The following is a 23,947-nucleotide window of genomic DNA, read 5'->3' on the forward strand; positions in this document are numbered from 1 at the left end:
GTTTGATAACAGTGCTTCTTTCCTGAATAAACACTGGGTCTGAAGGACCTGGCGGAGTTGGCCAGTGAGGCTCCTATCTAGTGTTTTGAGGTGGTAATTATCAGAGGTACCATCAAAATCAGAAGGCATAGAAAAACTTTGTTAATTACTTATTTATTTTCCCTGCTTTTCTTTTTTGCTTCTCTCCCCTCTATGCCCTCCTCCCTCCCTCCCGCCCCCCCGAACGTGTTGCAGTGCTTTGTGCCGGGCTGCCGCCGCTGCAGTGATGCTGGCAGGATGTCGGCTTTCTCAGCCTTCCATGCCAAAGGATAAGGGGACGTCAGGAGGAGGCGGGGGGGGGACCAGGTTGTTTTGAAAGTTGTTTGTGTGTTGAAAGCCGGTGGGAAAGTTCAGGCTTCCCCATTTGGAAGAGGGAAGGCTGGGTTCCGCTCTTCCAACATGCGCTTTCCATTTTTAGCTTCATTCAGACGCAGACAGCAGCTCCTTTCCTCTTCCTCTCCTTGTTTGTGACACTTTTCTGAGGCAGCTTTTCCACAGGCGACTAAGTGGTCTCACGGCCATGACCCCACATTTTCTTCAGTATGGAATATTCTTTTTCTCTCAGAGGCATTAAGGAAAGGGTCTGAAAAAGGTAAAGCGATTGCCAACCTAGGGATTTTTTCTTTGTTTTTGTTCCCTCATTATTACTGAGGCTGGCGTTTTAAGGCACTGCTTCAGTCAGAGCAGCTTCGTTTACACTGCTTTTTGGCTATTACTCAACTGTACCAACTATCCTGCATACGCTTTTAAAGTGTCACAGACTACTCTATTAGTCACACTGTATCAACGGAAACCACAACACTGAAGGACAATGAGGATTAAAGGCTGTTTTCTTTTTTTCCAGGCTGCTACACAGTGTAGCTCGGACGCTGTGAGTTTCAAGAATCTGGTGAAAGGGAGAGAGTGGACAATGAAAATGGACATGGAGGATGCTGACATGACTCTGTGGACGGAAGCGGATTTTGAAGAGAAGTGCACATACATTGTAAACGATCACCCGTTGGATCCCAGTGCCGATGGAGGCACCCTAACTCAGGCAGAGGCTTCCTTGCCAAGGAACTTGACTTTCAAATATGCATCTAACTGCAAAGAGGTAAGCGGCAATGCTCTGGGGAAGGCTGGAGTCAGACAAGCCAAATCACAGTGCTTCGGAAAGTGTGTGCTCATCCTGGCTTCCAGTTTTTAAAACACACACATACACACACCCCACCATGAGCAACAAATGCTGCCCGCTGGCTTTTAAGATGGGACCCTCATAATTCCTATGAGGACCTGAGCTGGTCATCTGTCATGTAATATTTACACTGGAAGTGGCAGCTAGCCTTATTCCCGAGACTGGTTCTATACCAATTCGCAAACAGTTAAATTTTCACACAATTTGAACAGCATCCGAATAAGCATATTTAAACTGTGGGGTAGTTCTCTGTGCCAATTTCTAGACTGCTGTTTGCCAGGACCATTCATTGCCTCTGGCTCAGAGATTAAAGTGCCTCGGTTGTCCAATAAATAGCTTTAAAAGAAAGTAGAGGGGGAAAAGAAAAAAAAATTCCTGGAAATGTGTTTAATTATTTCTTTTTGTTTTCTCTTTGGTTATGAAATGGCTTTATTCTTTTCATGAGCTTGCTGTATTCCTGACTTACTAAATTCTTAAAAACTGCAGCATGTCAGTTAAGGAAGTGATGGTGGAACTGTAGCAAGCTTGACAGAAGGGTGGCCGTAGCTTAAATTAACTTCTGTTTATCTGGGACAGTATCTTCAGTGGTAGCTAGCCGTGCAAGTCTGTCCTATCCCTGTCCCTGGAGTGGGTACATTCTTTGTTGTTGTTTCAGAAGGGCTGGAAAGAAATGAGCCCGGATGAGCAATTTGGTTTTGTGTTTACTCCTTCATATAGAGTAGCTATTATAGCTAGGTGTGATGTTCAGCAGAGTAATAACCCAAGGGACAACCCTTCATTTCTCCTTGTGCTGAGACTTGTGGTATAGCAGCTATTACCTGTGCTTCTACTTTGGCTAAACACACTGACCACAGAGCTGAAAAGAAGAGGTACACTCATCCGTGTCTATCAAATATTTCGTACCAGAGCTGTACTTGTTTAATCCTGCGTACAGAAATAGGGCCAGACCCCCAGCTGGAGGGTGTTGGCACCGTGGAATTTAGCTTGGCAGTGCCAATACACTGCCTAGTAGGTTAGGTAAGAGGTTAAAGCTAAATTCTTAAAATCACTCCTTCTCTTCCCATCTGCCCTGCCCTGCCCTGCAGAACTTTGGCAGAGAAAGGACATCCTATAGAAAAAAAAAGTGCAAACCCTTAGTTTGTGTTATCATTAGGTAGGTCTTGCTTTGGTGGGGCTGGGGGATAAAGCTGCGGCTCCACTGTGTGACACGGCAGGATTTTTGGTTAAAGGATGAACTTGCAGCGCGACAGCTCAGGCAGATCCTTGGCTGCCGGCTGGTGACTGATTGGCTGCTCAGGCTGCCTTGCTCTATCTCTGCCTCCGATGAGTCCTGGGGCCAATGTATGAGATGGCCAAGGAGCTTTCAAAATTCCCAGCACCGTGTTTGGAAACACCGAAGTGTATTTTCCGTACAGTGTAGCTCAGGTCAGTGAATCACAGTAGGAGGATTGCTGCCATCTCTGTATGAAGAGGTAGGGGGAGAGAGAAGTCATGAAAGATTCCTGGTTCTTGCTTGTAAAATGTGACCCATGCAGTTCCCTGCTAGTGGGAGTCTGAATATAGGACATCCTCCTTTTGTTCTCCGAAGTTCCCCCCGGTCTTTTATTTGCACTGAATAGTACCTACTGTAAGGAGCAATAGGAACTTTTGAACCCTGACTATTTCCAAGGTAGCTCTGAAAGAAAGGGCCGAGTTGATCCTTTTTTTCCCCATCTCCTGTGCAAGCTATGGTCCTGGGAATGTACAGACAGGTCACTTGTTTGCGGGACGGAATAGTTGTAAATAGCACAATCCACCTGCATTCTAGCAACTTCTGACAAGAAACATTCTTTTCTGTCTGCCTTCCAAGTTTGATTTTGTTCAGTGGGGTCAGGACTGGGCACATGTTGCTCTTGAGCATCATGTCTTTGTGGGATCAGGGAGAAAGCCTGATTCTGGTTTTGACCAGATTCATGAGAACCACTGGAGTCCTGACAGCTTGATAGGGTGGGTTTTTTTCACTTGTGAAAGGATGCGGTAAGACTTTGGGGGATGCAGGCATGTGTGTATGCTTGCCAGTGGGTTTCAGATGTGAGCTGTCTTCATTGCAAACTTTGGGGAGAGCTGTGGCTTCATCTGGTCAGAAGTTTTAAATGCTGAGTCAGTTTATTGACAAAAACATATATAAGACATAGCTTGTGAAATGCTAATACTGTCATGATTAGATCATGAAATCCTGGTGCTGTCATGATTAGTATTCTATCTCCACTTGGAGTAGGAAAAGTATTGCGTGCCTGCTGAGGAGGGAGGAATTACAACCGCTGTTGTTTGGGGAGGGTTACTTTTTGTGTTTCTTTTCCTTGCATGCTTTGTGAAGCAAGTAGCTCTTCTGTAAAGGCTTACTGAATTTGTAAGTGAGTCCATGACACGTCATGCTCTTGTTTATTCTTGGATCTTGATCGGGGATTTTTCTGAAGGACACATTTTTCATGATGAGTTCACAGCATGTGTCAGCATTTTAAAAAATGAATTACTACTGCTCGTAACATTTTAGCCTGCTAGATTTACATGAAGTCATTTATTTATTTCTATGTGTGAACTATTTATCCTTTCCCATAGTTTTAGCAACTGACAAAAAATGATGAAATGAGGTGCCAAATTCACACTCTAGAAGGCCATATGTGAATGATCTTTTTCATGCAGACAGTTAAAAACTTTTTTCCAGTATTTTTTCCCTTTGGTCTCATTTCTTAAAGCCCAAACAGCCTTTCTTGATACAAAGTGCCAGTTATTCTTCTGTCTTGGACATTGCTGGTGCCTCATCCTGCTCTGTGAGCTTGGCAGAGAGAAAAGTGTATCAGCAAACCCATTACTTGTTGGATTCCTCTAAGGCCGTTTCTTAGAGAAGTACCCTTAGTCAGTGATCTTGAAGAAAGCGGTGATTTTCAGCTGTTGTGAAGTGTGCCTCGCTGACCTCAGACACTTGCTCTCCCGTATTGCTTTTATTTCTTTTATATGTGAGGAAGCAGAGTAAAAACATGCTTCATGGCTTCTCTTTCAGAAAACTGGTCACTGAAGGGTAAAATTTATGTAGGCTTATGTAACTGTAGAACGAGTAGTTAAAACAATATATATAAATAAATCGGTGTTATTCCAGGACACATAGTGGCCTTCCCTATTTGTGTTTGGAGAATACTGTTATTTTGCTGAAGCCAGTAAGAGTTTGTTCGGTGTTTTGTTTTAAAGCAGCTTAGCGCTCCCATTGCAAAATACCCTCCCTTTGCAGAATGGACAGGGGTGGCTGCTTATTTCCAGTGCTCTCTCCCGAGGCAGATGTAGGAGTGTTGGTCTTTCCAAGCGCCTTTTAAACAACGAGTTTGGAACCGGAGCCCACCGGTATCCTGCCCCGGGGCTGCCGGTCGGGCGGGTTGCTCTCTGCGGAGGGGCACTTGCAGACTCCTGGCGTGCCCGTGCCAGTGCCCGGCCCCCGGCGCCGCATTAGGACCCTGGTCAGTTCCAGGGCGGCCGCTGCCGTCCCGGGCTGCTCCTGGCCCCGGGCTCTCCGCACTAGCCCGGCCGAGTGCCGCCGGTGCCGCCGCCGCTCTCGCCAGCCAGCTCCTCTCGAGCGGCGCATCCTGTCCCGCTCGGGCCGAGGGCACAGTCGGTCAGCTCAGCGCTGGCTCTGCAGCAGCCTGGGCTGCCCGCAGCAGCGGGAGCCGGCCTTGCGGCTGCAGGCTCACGTTTGACTCAGTGCTAGAAATGCTGTTTTATTGAAAGGAAATAGATGGTAGCGGCGCGTTTGTAGGAGCTTTGGAAGTTGGAGCTTTGAAGGGAAAGGGGAGTAAGTGTCTGGTAGAGAGGAAATTATTCTGGAAATACCGCGTTGCACCCTTACGGCGTGGTTCAACCCCAGAAGACTGCACAAGGGCAGTAGGCATTTATTTGTGGGGAACGAGCTCAGGTCATGCTCCTCTGTGGCTCCCTGCCACGAGGCTGTTTTCGGAAGGTCTCATCGCCGAGAGGCAGCAGTGTGCTGAAGGACACCTGGTGGACACAAGTCTGAAATGCCTCTCTGCGGCAGCTTCTCGGCAGTCGGGAGACGGCTTCCCCTCTGTTCTGGATGTGGAGTTCCTTTGCTGTTTTTGCTTACAAACCCCTCGGCAGCTCTGTACGCGGTGGCCTCTTATTAAGCCCCCCCTCCTAAACTGTGGCAGGACAAGAGCCCCTTTAGGCTGGGGGCGGGGGGGGGGAGAGAGGAGGGATGCCGGCAGTCTGTCCTGGCACTGCTGGCACTCCTCTCCTGGAGGGTACCCCTCCTCAACCACGGCCACTGAGCTTGTGGGGGCACACTAGAGACCAAGAGTTGCTGACTAGAAAGCCACCATCAGTTAAAAGGCATCCGGACAGTTTTAGTCTGGTTTAGCAGAACTTCAGTGTTGGCACACATGGATATGCAGAACATCCTCTGCCAAAATGACCTTCTGATGGGTACAGGGTGAAAAATCGTCCTCGTATTCAGCTGTACTGGGGGAGAAGCCAATACTGCATGTAAGGTGTATATCAGAAAGTATCTACTGTGTCACAGACCAGTTCAGTGACTGTTTCAAGTTGACTAGTTCGAGGAGCAATTTCTAGACATTCTGAGAATTTCATTAAAGTCATTTTAATTAAGGCCAAGATATTTTAAAACCATGAAAAAAAATGGAGCTATCATGCAGTAAAACTGGTGGGGTGTGCTGTAGCTTGGTTGTGAACTCTCCTTGAGAGGGCAGATGGATGTAAATGAAGATATATAGGGAAGATGAGAAGAACATCTGCCTTTTTCAGCTCTCTATGAGAAATGTACAAGCAAGACAAAAATAAAACTGAGCCACTGAGCTTGTTTCAGCTTGTGGTAGGTGTAGGAAAATTTCTGGAAGTCCCTTTTCTCTCTCTTCAGTCCAGATGCACAGATCAGTGGAGCATTTAACTGCCTCTGCTGTTGATGTTTAATTTTTTTTGTAGTGTGCTGAAACACATGTTGAAACACAGACAAGTGCAAACAGCCACCACTCACACCCAGGAATCTGTTTCCGGGTGGATTACCTCCTTGAGTCCAGGGCTGTTATTTGTCCTCTGTATTTGGACATTTACAACAGTGAAATTATGCTAGGTGTTAGTTGTTTACTGGGGGTTTTAATCTTGACCAATACACAGGCAAGTGTTTCCCTGTCTGTCTCTCTCCATCTCTCACACCAAGGGTGATAGAACAGAAGAAAATGTAGCCTGGGAACATCACAAAGCTTAGCTAATTTTACAAAGTCCAGGGTCTTTACCATGCTTTGCTGTGAAGGACTGTTACAAAGAAGAGAAATGCCCACTGAAGTGAGCTATCTGCAGGGGCTGATGAGTGCTAATCTGGTTTGGTAAAAGCATTGATTCCTTGCAGGCTGCAGACTGCAGTAATCCAAACTGTCAGTGTTTCTGTTGTTCTGTCTTGTTCTGAAATCCTGGCAGCAAAAAGACAAGTGGTAAGATGTGTGAAGGGGATACAGTTAATACATTTTGCCATGAAAGTTGCGTATAATACTAAATTAATGGGCTTTTTACCTTCTCTTTTTTCCACTATTTGAGCAGCAAGATCAGTTTTGCCAAGGCTTGGGGTTTTTGGTTGACAGAATTGTTGGTTTTCTAACATTGTTCTGCTACATTAAATTTAAGAAGATTGGTGAGCAACAGAGAGAAACAAAACCAATAACTCAGCAGTGTTTTGCGAAGGGTTACTCCAAGGCACGGTCTTCTGAATAATGATGAATTGCTTCCTGATTTGTGGTCAGTGACTTTTTTTGGTGTAATTACTGTCAAGAAGGAAGCTGAACAACTAGAGTATATTTCTTAGACCTAGCATAGTGGAGCGTTTTCATCAAAACCCTTACGGCTCTGACCAAACCCACTTGACATATGTTACCGGAACTGCTGCCTCCCTTTTCATAAAAGAGGGTGATCTGTGAGTACATGTCCCAAAACCATTTCATAGTGTTTTCTATGCGGCTGTATGCTGGTGAGAGAATTGTAGGTTGTCTTTGTTTGTTCTCCTTTTAGCCATAAGGATGGGTATAGAGCAGAGAAGGTGGGAGTGGGGGAAGGTTTCATTCTGATCTGGAGGAGCAGTCATTCCAGTTCCTAACTTACTAGAAAAGTGAGCTCTGTGGCAGTGAAGTGATTGATAGCTATTGAATATTTTTGTTTGCTGGAACTGGACTTTTGGGGTTTGCTTTTGATAAGAGAAATAACTTGTGAAGAAATTTGACAGTCTCTGTATATTTCACTTCACTGTTTCTTCTTGTCAATGTATTTCCACAAAACACGTTTTTCAGGTGGTGTTTTATCTTTGTCTTCCCTCTGTCTCAGTGAGATTCTGGTATCTAACAGAGATGGTTGTATCATATCCAACACTGTTGTTACTTTATTTCTGGTTTGCTGAGCTGTCACTAAAAATTTCTCGCATTGGTTTGCTTTACCTTGTTAAGATTGGGGGACAGGGGAGAGAAAGGAAGACCTTTTGATTTCTGCTGTTGATGGACTGACCCTGTGCCGCTCTTCTTACAGGTCACTGGAGTTATAAGCAAAGAGTACATCCCAAAAGGAACACGCTTTGGACCCCTTGTAGGAGAGATCTACACCAGCGATACAGTTCCCAAGAATGCAAACAGAAAATACTTCTGGCGGGTAAGCAGGAAAAAACAGCCCCATGTTGTTTAAGTAAGCAGCTCACTGAATGAGTACAGCTGAAAAGCTGGGCCACTTCCTGCTGCAGACTTGTGCGAATGCAGGGGGCAACCTCTGTACGCTGCCAGGCGCGAACGCAGCCAGTGACAGTATTGAGCTGAGCTGAGCAAAAGCCTGGCTGCCTTGGATATAGGGACAGTGTGGGTGGAGAGAGGAGGGGAGATGCACAGCCCTTCCCAGCAGTGTCTTCTGAAACGTATCAGTGCTTGGTTGTGTAAAGAAACAGTTCTGATGCTTGTTGTAGGGGCAGGTTATTTTGCATTTTTTTCACAGTGGAAAGTCACTCTTGTTTATGCAGATAACATGTGTCCTTGATTTTTCTAGCTATGCAGAAGCTGTGAAAGTCCTGCATAATCTTTTGCTCTGGAATTATACCTTTTGTGACATTTTTTCCTGGGTTTGGATAGAACTGCTGTAACACAGGGGTGGTCATCTTCATCATGCTTCGTTCAAGTCATAAGCTTCTCTAGTCCACTTCAGAAAGTGTTAAAAGAACAGCCCACAGATCTTAGTGAAGGGAAAAATCCGTTAATGACGGACAAGCACTAGAGGTGATGCCCAATATGTACTCTGTAGTATAAGCTGGAGAGGAGCACCAGCCAATTAGTTTTGACTTGGGAAGTCTGTGCTTGGGAATATGTTTCCAGTTTATCAGTTGACGTAATCCTCAGTTTCCTTTACAGAGCCATTATTAATTGTGAGAGAACATTCCTTCAGCCCCATCTCCTTCCATAGATTTATTTTGCTGCCTTCTAGCCATTTAGGTTGTGTCTAAGTCAGTGGATTTTGGAATATATCCAAGCCTCTGTGCCCAGGTGCCTGCCTGCATTAGTAATATCCCAACCCCATATCCAGGTGAAACCCAGGGCAAGCACCAGCCCTTTCTTCCTACCTAATTGAATCATTTTGGTTTTCTCAGATCGTCTTCATGCAGCGTAATACAGCATTGCACAGGCAGTTATTTGCATGAGCATTTTTACAAAGCCAGCAACCGTTTTCACATTCATAAGGCTACAGAATGTTTCTTTCAGCCAGATTTTTCTGAGAGCTCATGTCCACCCTAGGAAGAGATTGGTACACTGGTCCTAGCCCTGCCAGTTGCTAACAAGACAGCAAACATTGGGAAGAGGGGCTGCTAACCATCTTGCAGGACTTCATTCATATGCTGCAGTGAGAAAGATGACATCATTCTCATGATGTGATCTTAAGCCTTAAAGCAGAGGGATCCTCAGAAATAATATCCTAGGAGCTATCTAAGCATCGTTAAATTCCCTGTTATAATCCCTTGATTCGTTCAAGACATGCTGCTGCATTGAAAATGAATTTCTTCCTAGGGGTCTGACACAGGCTTGCATATGCAAAGGAAATTGTGGGAGATAACTTCCCACATGTTATTAAAGGCATCCTGGGCTTGCTGGCAGAGGCAGGAACATCTGCTGCGTGCGGGGGGAACGCTGCCTGAGCCTTGCCCGCGCGTCACTTCTGGGAACTGCGCCATGACTCAGCACATCTGGTCTGGACTTCCCCAGAATAGGTGGGAGTCCAGTGGGTTGCCTTTGCCCCGCAGCTGGAGCACAGTGACCGGCAGCATCCGTGGCCCTGTCGTGGGAGAGGTGCAGGGCCGGTTTGGGAAGCAGCAGCAGGCAGCAAGTGCCGGAGCCCTGTGTTCCTGGAAGTTTGCGAGCCGGGGTGCGCAGAGAAACCCAAAGGCTCCTCTTGATGCAGCGCAACTCACCCGGCTCCCTTCCATTTTCTCATAACAAACACACCGCAAAATCTCTCGCAGGCTGCTTTGATGAGGCCACATGTATTTCCCCCTTCTCAGTTTACAGGAAGTTACTCTTAAAGAAAGTGATTCTGGTGTTTACGGCCCCTTTAAAGGGCCAGGCTGCCTCCTCGCCCCTCTCCGCTGGTGGCTCTCTTAAGGAGGAGAGGTCCCAGCTGGCCGAGGGGCGCTTTCAGGGTGCGCTGCCAGGACAGGTAGGTGTGAAAGAGTGGTGTGAACACAAAGGCAGGAACACCCATGGAGTGCTTACCCCCTGAGATAAGGTCCGTCTCCCCTTTGGAAAGGCATTTCCTGCTCATCGAGGTTGGTCGCGGGTGCAGGCTACTCCTGCTTCAAGGTCTGACTTTTGCCCAGTCGTCTGTTTTGCAAAACCCAGGAACCCCATTTTATCCAGCACGGAGCTAGTTCCTCACAAGAATAAGGGATGTGTCTTTAACAAACCCGTCCCCTGGATTTTTACTGATTTTATTTCTTTGTTGTTTTTTAACAATTTTCTTATTCTTACTCCGTTAAGAAGCAGTAGCTTCTGTTAGTGACTGGGACTTCTTACCCCCAAGTCACTGAGCAGTTTTTAAATTCATGTTTCCTTTCCCGCCTGTGAACAAGACAGAACATGTCCCTTGATAGGAAAAGTGACTTCTCATCGGCTAGCTCCTCTCCAGGTCTTCATTCAGTTATGGCAGGTGAAGTTCATCTTTGCCTCGCCCAGCCTTTCTACAAAAGGGTTACAGTCCAACTATGAGCAAGCATTGCTTTAGGACTCTGGTGGGGGGGTGGGGGTGGAGGATGTTTGCATAGTTTAAACCTTTGGGTGGAGGTGGTAGGAAACTGCAAGTACAGAGGCCATAGAAAAAGGCGAGAAAGACTCTGACATAGCACAGCCAGTCTGTCTTAAATGCAGGTGACTCAAAGCATTAATGCAAGTATGCACTCAGACCTGCAGTCATCAGCATCACCCACTTGTTGATCCTAGCACCAGGAAAAGGACTCTTGAGGTAGACTATTCACACAGGCAGGTAGACTGTTCCCGTGGGGAGAGTACTCTGTATTTCAGATTTTGGGTCTGATTTGTCCATACTAGGAGAGACCAGACTAAACAGAGATGGAAAAGGCGATTGTCAACTTACCTTCGACTAATCAGCTCTGTTCTTAACACAGCGGAAAGTGGGGAACCTAGTTTGAGTCTTATTTCAGTAAAATCTGCTCATTAAAAAAAAAAGAAAAAAGCTTATCACTTCTCTCCTCTGGACTCTGCACACGTGCTGTGTATTGTGCATGTATATATTCATAAGCACTTCCTCTCTGTTCCAGATATATTCAAGTGGTGAGCTTCACCACTTTATTGACGGATTTAATGAAGACAAGAGCAACTGGATGCGTTATGTAAACCCTGGCTACTCTGTTCAGGAACAGAACTTGGCTGCTTGTCAGAATGGAATGAACATCTACTTCTACACCATCAAGCCCATCCCTGCCAACCAAGAGCTGCTTGTGTGGTATTGCAGAGACTTTGCAGAGAGGCTGCACTATCCCTCCTCCAGAGAGCTGACAATGATGAACCTCAGTAAGTGGATTACAGCATAAACAAGGAATGCTAGTAATGTCTCTTCTGCTTATATGATCTAATAATAAGTTGTATAATTACACAGCTGCATCATCTGTTGTGTCACAGTAGGTAGCTCAGAGTGGAAAAGGAGAATTAAAAAACCCAACAAAACAGAACGAGTTCCCTGAGCCCATTCAAATGTAAACAGATTATAAAAAATCTGAACAGTTGCTGGTTTACAAACTGAGTCTTGTCCGATGAAATTCTGGACTGACAGCTGTCCTCTGCCTTCAGAATTACAGATGTCGGTTCACTCTCAGGCTTTCCAGGTCCAGATCTCATACTGTTGAGCAAAAGTCTGCTTTGATAGCATATACTAAAAGCCTGTCCAGTCATGCTCCCAAAGGGCCGCCCTCACTGTACAAGGAAGTGGCCATGTGCCATGGCTCTGTCTAGGTGTCTGACAAAATACGTTTACTGCATAATGCTCCCTGAGCCTTGCATTTACGCTTCATCTTACAGGAGCAAAGCTCCTGTGGTCTTCTCCTCTGCTTACTTGTTTTGTAAGCTCGTCCGCATTTCTTGGCTGTGTATCACAGCTTTCATTTTCTGTTCAAAAGTAATAGCACTGGTAGCAAGGGGCCGAGGTATTTCCAGGAGTTTATCTCTGTGTTCTGCTGTGGTGTCTGACCATTTCCAGCCCCAGCACTTTACTCAATCACTTCCAGCTTAATCACTGCCTAGCACCTCACCCAGAGCCCCTTGAAGAGAGGGAATGATTTTTGCTGACTTCTTACTCGACTCTTAGGCTGCATCCCCTCCTGCTAGCTGTGCTGAGATAGAGAAGAGCATTCTTTTGTCCTTTGGCCAGCACCTACACTGAGATTTGAAGGAAAGCCTGCAAGCAGGTTTTTTGGTTTCTTTTTTTTTTTTTTTTTTGTAAAAAGAACTATTTGCTGTTATTTGGCAACAAATAATGGGCTATAAAATAGCAGTGTTACTTTGGGGATTATTAGAGTTAAAATATAACCCTGCATCATGAAAATGATGTCACACATTCACATTAATCAAGAGTATGTATGTTCTCCATGGCTGTCATCCTTACACCAGTTTTTGGTCTTTCCCTGCAAATTATAGAAGAAAATGTGCTTTCTCTTAGTGGCAGAGGGAAGCGAGGGAGAGGATGTCCTATGCTGCTATATTCCCTGTTCAAGAAATATCTCACTGATTCTGTCATCTTTGCACATGTGTCATTTCACCACTCACTGGGCGGTTTTATTTTCAGATCTGATGAACTGTTGGCTTTTCAGTGGGACTTGCAGGTGGGATGACACAACAGCGGTAAGGATTTCTGTGGATGAGGAGTTTGCAAAGATCCAGCCAGACACATTTGGCCACTAGCTAGGAGGAAACACAAATGCAGCCTCTGTTTCCTGCATATGCTGGCATCTCAGGTTGCCTTGCAGCAGTAATGAGGAATGTATTTGTAAAGTGTCAACTAGTTCCATGGTTACTTTTACTCAGGTCAAAACTAGGGGTGTCTGAACATGAGCAGAATAATCCATTGTAGTAAAAGCAAGTTCTATGCATGGGTCTAGAGACAGGATCTTGAGCAACAGTTGCGTAGCTCAGCTTTAACATTCAAAAGAGCAGTCTTTCCAGATGCTGAGATGGAAATATTCCTTCTTCTTTGAAAATATAGTTCTGTTTAAACCACTTACAAATTTTATGTTAGTCTCCCTCCAGCAAAGAAACCAGCAGTTGAGAGAAATTAGAAAAAGTTATCACTTTTTATGTCTTTTCCCTTCATCTTTGTCACAAACACATTCAGGCTGAAAGCCTGCAGCTGGGCCAGAAACCCGACAGGGACCTTATGGACTGAGGTTTTCTAAAGTACTTTTCTTGAAAAGTACAGAAAAAAGTCCAGAGGTCTCACAAAGATGCTTGTGTGCTGAAGGCCCTGCAGCAACAGTGGAAACAGGGATGGCTTTTTCAGCATTAGTACTGGAACTAGATAAGTTTAAAGTGAATATCAGCACTGTTCAGTTTTCTTCTTCCCCTTCCTCTCAGGCTACTTCCTTTATTTAAAGCTAAAATTAGTGATCATCCTGCTGCCTCTCCAGCCTCTCCCTCTCTTGCAAGCCTGGCCAAGGTGCCCTCACACTGCATTCATCTATGAATAAAGTGCAGAATCACTAGCATCCTGCACCTGCTGCAGAAGTGGGGCTTTGCCCCCTCAGAACATCTTAACACAGTCTTGCTTGGGGGGCCTCCTGCTGATCACCTCCTCCACCTGCTAGAAAGTCAGGAAAGCCTTCTCCAGCCAAATGGATCACTAATAATTCCGTGTTTAAAATGGCGTGGCTTCCCTCAGAGGAGCAGGCCCCAGCCCCTGGCTGCAGTCTTTGGCACCCTCTGAGGGAGGGAGAGTCACAGGGAGGTCCCACCACAGGCTGAAGTGAGGGCTTCCTCCTGCCGGGACACATGGGGCAGCAGCACTGCCAGCCCATGGCCGATCCTTCCCTCCCTTCACTGTGTCTTGGGTGTGCAGAGCACGCCGGTGCCCGCGGGAGGCTTCGGAAGAGCTGTGCTTTGGCTGGTTGCCCAGCCCAGCACAGGAGAGGCCACCTGGGACACACACACCTACGGAGAGCTTCCAGTCTTGCCAACTTAAAATATAGGTAGCTGCTTTAGGTGCCTCAGGGGGTTGGGGATCACGGTCTTGGAGTTCAGAACCTCAGCTGCTCTTTAAGCACCTGAGCAGGATGGGCCTCCAGGGAAGAATGTATCAGAGAATTTCTCTGGCTTTATTTCCTGTAATTAGTGGCCTCAAAAATGAGAGAACTACCACTTTAGAACATAAATATATTTACACATCCACACATAACATCTACTTGCCTCTGTAACAGCGAACTTTCAAATTAAAGGAAACTTCTCCAGCGTTAGTCCATTTGTGCTGTAGAAGGAAAGCATCCAGATTCAAGACAGCAATTAGGCACGTACTTAGTTATGGGTTTAAGCCTGTCCTCTGTGTTTTCTTGAAGTAGGGCCTTTGACCCAGTCCTTCAGACGCTGAAGCACACACCTACCTTCACAGCCATGATTAGCTCTGAGTGGAGCTACGTAACTTGGAGTGGATGTTGAAGTGCATGCAAGGAGTTGCACAATAGTGGTAGAGGCAAGACTCCACATTATCCCAGCAGTGGATACTCGGTCTTGTTTTAAATAACTTTCCTGCGTGTTCTGAGGCCACTGATGCTTTCTGTGATGACAGTTGTTTTTTTATCAAGATTTGAGATGTCACCCTCAGATGGTGCCCTTGTCCAGTAAATGGTTTTAAGTGCGATCGCACAAGATTCCCGTATTCTGCTGGCCAAGAAATCAGATTTTGGTAATTAGTTTGTTAAATGTGCTGCTTAACCTCATTCAGCTGGGCCCTCAGGTTGTATTTTAGTCTGTGATATTTTATTTTTGGGCTAGCAAACAGACCGAGGAAATTTGTTTTCCTAGTCCCACATAGTTCAGCATTTCATTCTTACCTCATCGTAGGAGGATTATTTTGGGATGGAAGGTGGAGAGGGTAACAGTTTAAAATAAATAAATAAATCAGTCCCTCCAAACATGTTGACTCAGGCTGTGACTATTTGATAATAATGTTCACGTATTGCAATCACGTGATGCAATTTCCTGCTGCTCATGTCGTGTTTGTCTCCTCAGTCAAGTACGGGCAGGTGACATCTTCTGGTCAAGCTTCAGGAAAAGAGTTTGAGTTGGGGGGAATGCAATTTGCATTTGCGAAACATTTGGCAATCTTTCTGTTTCACTAACAGGTTTAACAAGGTTGAATGTAAAGGTTAAATTTAAATATTTATTTAAACCCTTTTGGATTCTGTGCAGATGAACTTTTCAATTCTTGTTTTTAAATGTGATTTATTCTTTTCTTTTTCCTGCTGGCCCTGACAGGCTGGCCGTTAGCTAAACTCTGCCACTTGCTTTCCCTTTTGTTTATGGGCAGTTTCACTTTCAGGTTTTGAAGCCTTTCTGTTTGGGTTGAGAGGAAACATCTGCACTTGCTTAAAAAAGTGCCTCCTGGAATCTTCAAAAGGGCTCAGGAAAATTATTTTGAAATTATATGAAAAGTTGTCTTCACAAACCCGGAATTTGGGAGCTGAATTTGACTTAATACTGGGTCAAGTACTCGAAGGCTCCCTCAAAGACCTTATCAGGGCAGAATGTTTTCAAAGGCATGTCACCCTGCCTTGGACACATTCAGAAAACAGATGATCAGATTATATGCTTCTGAATGTTGGTCTCTGTTCTCATTTTGAGTGGGAACACTTTTTGTTTTGCCTGCTTCACAACTTTGAGGTTCTCTTTCTACTAGTAAAATTGGTGCTTAGTTTATACCGAAAATGTGAATTGGCATAATTAATCTCCACCTCCCAAAGTGTTCGGTACCATCTCGCTGCTGAAATTACTATTAAGATTACTGCCTGCCTACAACCGTTTTTCAGGTTTTAGAAGAAAACATCATTGTTTTTCTGAAGTCTCTCTCAGGCTACAGCTCAGAGCACAAGAAATGAGAGCAAAGCCTACAGCCATGCAGAAGGGTGTAGCTGGAACACCCACATTGGAGTGACTCCAGGCAGCCCCTCCACTCAAGTCTTACTAATACTTAAAAGTAACGTGAGTTTTGTTCCTTTGCCTCTTGCGCACACTCACTAATCTCAGGTCTGAGCAAATAATCTGTTGGCCTTGGTTAGAAGTGGATCAGGCTCCTTAAAGAGGCACATCTGGGTTTTTTCTTTCTTTTTTCCCCCTCTCTCCCCTCAGATCAGTAACTTAGAAATGCAGCTGCACTGTTCTTGTTTTGTCATGAACCTCCTTTCTGTGTGTCCTGCCAACCACAGAAAATAGACAGATCTTGGAAGAGTATGCGCCTATGTTTAGTGTATATATATATATATATATATATGTGTGTATGGGGGTGGGAGGGAGAAATGCATTTCAAGAGTGAGAGGGAGATGTGATGGGGAAGAACTGAAATCTGAAATCACAAGTTTTAAAACAAAAATCCATTTATAAGAAATACATCTCTTTAACTTTGAAGTATACGGCTCCTTTAAGAGCAATGAGAAAGGTTGTAAACCTCTCAATCAGTCTCAGCCCTGGTTTAAATCCATGTTCAGTATAAAACATGAGAACCTCTCCTTGGCCCTCAACATTACCTTCTCTTACTTTACACAGTGCTGACACACTTGTTTATGTTTTGATATCTCTGGTGTTTTCAAGGGTTCATTGTGCTCAGGTAATAGGGGAAAAAGCCAAGGAGCCATTATGGACCAAAGCAAACTGAAGAAAGCAATCACAGTTAGACTTGAAAAATAATCTTTAAATGTTGCAAGTGCTCTCTGCACATGGAAATTAGTAGGAGGGAAGGCTTTACTGGGAACACTTTGAAGGGAAGGAAAGAGCAATTACCTGTTGTCTGTCATGTGGGGACATGGGCCTGTTGCACAAAGAAAGTTACATTCTCGGCTTCCTTTCTGTCATTCATGGGCTTGCTCCGGCGTGTAAAGCACGTACATCCCCACCCTGAGGTTCAACCTGGTGACAGCAGGAGCGTTCTTCCCGTTGAAGCAGTCCTGGTTTCTCTATCACTTTTCCAGCAGCGCCAGCACTTCCTCCTCTTCCCCTCTCCCTGGAGCTTTTTTCTTTAAGAGAGAAAAGTGTCAATTTGAACTTCCTGCTTGACAGACCCCACTGAGAAACTGATACGGGGCTGATAAGGAGATGGTATTTATTTATTTTCTCTTCTGCGAGGCTTCACAAGTCCTACTTCCCACCCCCACCCAGCTTTCAGTACTTCCCCCTTTCCATACTTCCCAGTGCTGATAGCATCACTGGGAATGTTTGGTGGCGTGGTGGCAGGCAGCTGATAAGAAGATGTAGATAATATTATCCTAAAGGGCCCTTGTGGAGCTTCTTGAATCTAGTGAGTGTAACATACTGTCTATGTTATACCCAAAAATCCGGGTAGACGTTTAGAAAATGAGTTACTAATCCACAAGTACAGAGAAAACTATCAAAGAAAGTACATGATTTTAAATACCATTCAACACAACATACTATTAATTTATTTTTGAAACAGCCCTGCATTAAGCTTTAACATCAAAAGAAGAAATTGGGAAGCTCTCTGCACACTTACATGCGTACGTGCTTGCTGTGCAACACACCCTATGCTTTATCCTAAATATATTATTGAACATAACCATGTTCAGTAGCATTTCATTGCAACTTGGAAATACACAAACTGCCCACATGTCAAAACTAAATTTGCTTGCTAGGCTACCAGTGTTTCAGGAAGGATGCTACTGTACAAATGGGTTGCTGTGAGAAGGAGCAAGCTTTGAAAGCAGCTGTTTTTTTTTTGGTACGTTTTATAAATGGCCATTTCCTTGCCTTATAGGGTAATGTTGCCAAATGATAGATTCCATCAGGGTAGTGAACAGCGAAGCAAAGAATCAGTGTTGAAAGTGGCGTGATCATTGCCTGTTCCCATCTTCCTTACTGGGTTCAGCTGGTCCTCCAAAGATCAGAAATAACAGTTTCTCACCTCAGTTAGTGAAGTAAGATCAGTGAGCCACAGAAGCAGAAACTTGTCGGCAGGGCTGCGATACTTTCAAGTTGCATACTTAGCGACATTGACTTGTACCTCCTGATGGAAAACTTTGCACATAACTAAGCACGAATATGAAACCTTCCTTGTAGTTTTTGCCCTGTAATAAAATATCTTACAAGACATCATTTCGTGATTATATAACTATTAACTGTGGGAGATGAGATAAAAGCATACTTCTTTTTCTATTGAAGACATCTTTCAGTACACTCTTCATATTATATTATATCCAGATAACAAGGTCGATCATTTGAATACAAATAAACAGTGTATGTGCTGAACTGAGCCAAATGGATGCTAGCTTCTATTTCCTTCTAAATAAATATTTCTTTTTCCTTTCTATTTTTTTCCTTTAAAGTACATTTCAACTTAAGCTGGAGCCAACCGCTCTTGCTTCCTTTTGCTTTGCTTCAGCAGTTTTTTTTATAAAGTACAGCTGTAAGCAGAGGAGCTTTGAATAGACCAAATGCCAGAGAAATCTGCAGTAAATAGTCTGCTTTGTTGTAGATGTTCCTAAGCAGTATATTTAATGAGTAATGATCTGTTTACTGATGGAGAATACCTTCTCTTTGAAGGCAGCTTTCATCCCAGCCAGCCATGGTTTTTTTGGTACTGTAAGTAATTGAACTGGCTGGTGAAGTGACTGCTGCGGTTTGGCAAAAGCCGATTTGTCATGCCTTGTTATTTTACTGAGGAACATTTCTAGGAGCTTATGTTCTGCAAAGTCCTTCTGTTGAACCTGTATTGTGAACAAATGCTTGTTACCACATTTATTAGAAATACTGCCTAAATGGACGTTCAGTTAGTCAAATTTAAGGGGTAAGAAAGGTGAAATCAGTTTGTAAAGTAGAGACTAGCTCTCTGCAAATGAATCATCATCCAGATCTGTATGTACTGGCTGGTATTCCTTAAATTAACAATGCTGTTTATCAACACGTACTACCAGCAGGCATTTCTTCACATAGAAATCAGTTTTTTGGTGAGTGAAATGGTTCCTCATCTCTGAGAGTGGCTCCTCCTCCCCAGAAAACTTGTGGGAATTAGATTCTGTTTTGAAAAGAGATAATGACAGTGGCATATCTAAATAATTATTATCTTGCCTTTATATTTCAGCACAAACCAACGTTAATCCAAAGCAGCACAGTGCTGATAAAGATGAGCTCTATCAGAAAAGCATCCCAAAGAAGGAGCACAGTGTGAAAGAAATCCTGAAAATGGAATCCAATCCTCCAAAAGGAAAAGATTTCTTCCAGACCAACATTTCACCAGTTACTCCAGAAAAAGACTTGGATGATTTGCGTAAGAACTATAGCCCAGAGAGGTGTTTCTTCCCTCGAGTTGTCTACCCAATCCGACCTCACATTCCAGAAGACTATCTGAAAGCTTCCTTAGCATACGGGATGGACAGACCCAGCTACATTACTCACTCACCCATCCAGACATCCACTACACCGAGTCCTTCTGGGAGGAGCAGCCCAGACCAAAGCTTAAAAAGTTCAAGCCCTCACAGCAGTCCAGGGGTCACGGTTTCGCCCCTGGCACCCACTTCCCAAGAGCACAGAGAGCCGTACTCTTACTTGAATGGATCATATGGCTCGGAAGGATTGGGGTCTTATCCGGGATATGCACCCCCTGGCCACCTTCCACCTGCCTTTCTACCGTCCTATAACCCCCACTACCCCAAATTCCTGATACCTCCATTCAATATGAGCTGTAATAACCTGAGCGCTTTGAACAATATCAATGGCATCAACAATTTCAATCTCTTCCCAAGGATGTACCCTCTCTATGGCAACCTGCTCAGTGGAGGTAGCCTTTCCAACCATATGCTGAACCCCACCACACTCCCCAGTTCATTGCCTAGTGAAGGAGGCCGTCGATTGCTGCAGCCTGATCATCCAAGAGACTTCCTCATACCAGCACCTAACAGTGCCTTCTCTGTCACGGGCGCTGCTGCCAGCATGAAGGACAAGCCATGCAGCCCTACCAGCGGGTCACCCACAGCTGGTACAGCAGCCAGTTCAGAACACATAATGCAACCTAAACCTACCTCAGTGGTGTTGGCTGCCACCGGTGGTGAAGAAGCCATGAATCTCATTAAAAGTAAGAGGAATGTGACCGGTTACAAAACCCTCCCATACCCACTGAAGAAGCAGAACGGAAAGATCAAGTACGAATGCAACGTTTGCTCGAAGACCTTTGGCCAGCTCTCCAATCTGAAGGTAGGCAGCAGAAGATGAGACACAAGCCTTCTTGGAAGGCTCTGATTTATCCCTGTAGGATATCTAGCAAAAGCAAGGATGGACCTCCCTTGCTTGTTAGGCTTTGTGTCAGTCTGGGCTTAATATGGCACCGCCAGCAAGAAAGCATGGCTGTAAAGACAGTTTTAATACCCACACCACCTAATTAACTAGATAACATTGTGTTTTGGCAATGCGAGTCTTCTGCTAACTGAGGGAAACACCTGAAAATACTTTTGTTACAGTACTGAAGACTGCAAACTGCTAATTTGCTTTGTTTCTCCCTAGGTGCACCTCCGAGTGCACAGCGGAGAGAGACCATTTAAATGCCAGACTTGCAATAAAGGCTTCACACAGCTGGCTCACCTCCAGAAGCACTACCTGGTACACACAGGAGAAAAACCCCACGAGTGTCAGGTACGTAACATCACAGAGATAATGTTCCCAAAGGGACGGCTGGGCAGCAGGCAGGGAGAGCTGTGTGACCAGCCCTTGGCTGCTCAAGGATGGAGTCTGTATCACAGCCACTTCCAGCCCTGGTGCAGCAGCACCTGGGAGATGGCAGGGTTGCCCTTAGCCTGCTAGAGCAACATCAGCCTGATACAGTTTTGCCATCAGCCGTGCTCAAAATGCTGCTCAGCAATACTTAAATACAAAAGGTGGGGATTTTTTCCCCTTTGTGAGAAAGCATGAAAATACATAAAATATATAAAAAACTTCTGCTTCATCCTGCCATCTCCTCCTAGGTGTCTGTGTTTTAAACCATAAAATCTCCTCCCACTCATTCACTGTTTCTCTGCCACCCCCCACATTAGGTTTGTCACAAGCGGTTCAGCAGCACCAGCAATCTCAAAACCCACCTGAGGCTCCACTCTGGAGAGAAGCCTTACCAGTGCAAGCTCTGCCCAGCCAAATTCACCCAGTTTGTGCACCTCAAGCTGCACAAGCGTCTTCACACCCGGGAGCGTCCCCATAAATGCATCCACTGCCATAAGAGCTACATTCACCTCTGCAGCCTCCAGGTCCACCTGAAGGGCAACTGCCCTGTTGCCCCTGCCTCTGGCCTGTCCATGGAGGAGCTGAATCGAATCAATGAGGAGATAGAGAAGTTTGACATCAGTGACAATGCTGACAAGTTGGAAGAAGTGGAGGACAATATCGACTTAACATCAATCGTGGAGAAGGATATACTGACCATGCTCAGGCGGGAAATGGAAGGAGCTAATCTGAAAGTCTCTCTGCAGAGGAACCTGGGAAATGGACTTATCTCCTCAGGATGCAACCTTTACGAGTCGTCAGATATGTCAATTATGAAGTTGCCTCACGGTCACCCACTACCTCTGTTACCTGTAAAGGTCAAGCAAGAAACAGTTGAACCAATGGACCCTTAAGACTTTTCGGCAAAGTGATTTCTTTTTTTAATTTATGACTTGGCAAGTCAGGGTGCCTGTAGCAGTTGCTTGTACATAGTTTCAATGCTGCAAAGCAATCTTGGCTTACAGTAGTTTCTCTACGCTCTCCCACTGAAACAAGGAACTCCGAAGTTACTGTTTTCTCAGGGCATAAAAAGGGGCAAAGGACTGTGCATTGCCTCGCCAGTTATTAAGAGACAATCATCTATCCATAATTATTTTTTCAATAATAGTACTTCATAATTTATTATGCAATTAATCATTCTAAAAGCAATAATTAGGAAAATGTTTACAATGACTGGAAAATTCATTGTAATTTTTACTTTAAATGTTTTTAATTTTTGTTTTATGGCCATTCTTTGTAGATACTTTTTTTTTTTTTTCCTGCACATCTGTTTCAAGAACCTAAGATTGGGGTTTCCGTAAATGTGTTTTATGTACCGATGTCTTTTAAACAAATGTGGTTTTTCCTGTTGCCAAAGTTGGACATTAGACATGCAGAATCCTAGATCTGTTGGTTTGAAAAAAAACACTGTCTACTTTTATGTGCAGATCACCCCACTGGGAATTGGAATGGGAAACAAAAAAAGAACCAACCCAGAGTAGCAGCAAGCAGGGATGAAAGTGCTGCCCCTGGCTTTCTGAGGATAGGAGAGAGGTTCTTCTCCCTGCAGCTGTCCGGGGAGCAGATGTGGCACAGCAAACACCCACCTGCCATGGACAGTGATCCCACAGGTTTTTAGGACACAGCTTTAGCCCCACATTGTCGTTTCATCATTTAGTCCCACATTTACATTGTCGTGTAACTTGATGACCAAAGGAATGCATGAGCTTCAAGTGGCTCTTCCAAAACACAATCCCACGTACACTATTCCTTTTCCAAAAGCAATTTAAAAGCAAACACACAAATATTCTTAATATTCTGCCTAAAAGGAGGGGTTTGTCAGACTTGTTTCTTCTCTTTCCTTTTATTTTTGTTTTTCATTTGGCCAGAGCCTTCCAGGGATAAAAAAAAATAAAAGATGGTCAGATTCCCTGGGCAAGAAGGGGTTCAGTTTTACTTGTATTTTCCTCTCCCACTTTGCCTGGGTAGAAGTGGGGAACAAAGTCCTTTCCTGGCACATACATTTTTCTCCTTCCTTCATGTATGATTCAGATTTTTCTCAGTATTTGTGTTTGTACATTTTGTGATTAATTTAATTAAAGAAGAAAAGGGCATTGCAAAGTTGTTGAACAACAATTACCTCAGTGCTTGTGTCCAGTGGTGCAGACAATGCTGTTTTATCTAAATGCTTTGCTACTTTAGAGAAGAAACCAAAATGTGCACAGGGAAAGATAGAATGCACGTCCTTTTATCTTTTTGTTTTGCTAAGCCCAAAGATGACGTTTGAGGTGTAGCAAAGATACATGTATATTTATAGATATATTTATACCACTATACTATATATGTATATGTATATATATTTATACCACTTAAGTTGTGAGCCAAACCATGTAATAAAACCTATTTTTCATCTAAGCGTGAAAATCAAATGTTATCCAGTTTTGCATATTACGAATGACCTCAAACCCAGGAGAAGGTTGTATTAAGGCGTTTACTCCGGGTGTAGCCCCAGCTTGCAAACACCTTACCCGAGCAATGTCACCCACACATGGTGTCACAGCAGGAACGACCCTGTTTGCAGGATAGGGGTCCACCCATCAGTCCCCTGCTCTCCCAGCAGCATGTACAGCAGGGAAGGAGGTGGGTGGTCACTGACCAAACGGAGCCAGAAATCATCGCTAAAAGAACCTGAACAGAAGCCAAATAGGACCCGTGTGTGGCATGGGGCAGGATGGAATTCCAGTGGGATGAGCCCCTCATCTTGTTTTACCCTGCCATGAACAAGTTGCACAGTCAACTTGCAAACTATAAGTAGCATTATTGCACACCTCCTGCTATCTGTACCTTTTTGCCGGGTTATAGTCTTACGAATGTTAAAGTAGCCCACTGCAGCAATCCAGGACTTGCTGGTTTTTATCAGCAAACTTCCTTTTAATGCCTTCAGTTTAAAACCAGACAATCTCAAAATACAAGTCTCTCCACACAGCTTTTGAAGGACTACCTACAGTTCATTACATTTCCACTCCTGCAAATTGTGAGGCTGACATCTTTTAAATGTAGCAATAGTTCATAAATATAGTACTTACTTGTAGGATAAACCAAAGTATCACTACTCTATCACTGGACACACACTTTTCCTATTATTTGCCTGTAGTGCTTTCTTGTATTTGATACAAATTTTACAAGAATTTATATGCATCAGCTTTAAGAATTGTTACTT

At 44.4% G+C, this 23,947-nt stretch overlaps 1 protein-coding gene and 1 long non-coding RNA gene across 7 annotated transcripts in view; one reads left to right on the forward strand and one right to left on the reverse strand.

The window, feature by feature from the left end:
* Nucleotides 1-22,378, forward strand: part of PRDM1 (PR/SET domain 1) — a 99,946-nt gene extending 77,568 nt beyond the window's left edge. For 3 of the 5 annotated variants that reach the window (XM_061366751.1, XM_061366748.1, XM_061366749.1), the window contains 6 exons: nt 884-1,132; nt 7,781-7,900; nt 11,058-11,310; nt 19,085-20,193; nt 20,500-20,628; nt 21,027-22,378. In XM_061366751.1, coding sequence (XP_061222735.1) covers nt 950-1,132; nt 7,781-7,900; nt 11,058-11,310; nt 19,085-20,193; nt 20,500-20,628; nt 21,027-21,602 — 2,370 coding nt within the window. In that variant the 5' untranslated portion in view covers nt 884-949 and the 3' untranslated portion in view covers nt 21,603-22,378. Of the gene's footprint in view, nt 1-226; nt 1,133-7,780; nt 7,901-7,967; nt 9,650-11,057; nt 11,311-19,084; nt 20,194-20,499; nt 20,629-21,026 lie in introns of those variants that run through there. The other 2 variants (XM_061366747.1, XM_061366750.1) reach the window with 2 other exon arrangements.
* The window catches only part of LOC133219434 (uncharacterized), a 33,536-nt gene continuing 26,952 nt past the window's right edge, over nt 17,364-23,947 (reverse strand). For both annotated transcript variants that reach the window (XR_009727437.1, XR_009727436.1), the window contains exons 5-7: nt 21,407-21,558; nt 21,072-21,290; nt 17,364-18,710 (exon numbers count right to left, since the gene is read on the reverse strand). This is a non-coding gene — a long non-coding RNA (uncharacterized LOC133219434). The remainder of the gene's footprint in view (nt 18,711-21,071; nt 21,291-21,406; nt 21,559-23,947) is intronic.

Source organism: Neopsephotus bourkii, unplaced genomic scaffold, assembly GCF_033783945.1.
Source record: "Neopsephotus bourkii isolate Nb327-2 ecotype Australia unplaced genomic scaffold, CSIRO-AGI_Nbou_v1 NB_1358, whole genome shotgun sequence".
In the NCBI taxonomy this organism is placed as follows: Eukaryota; Metazoa; Chordata; class Aves; order Psittaciformes; family Psittacidae; genus Neopsephotus; species Neopsephotus bourkii.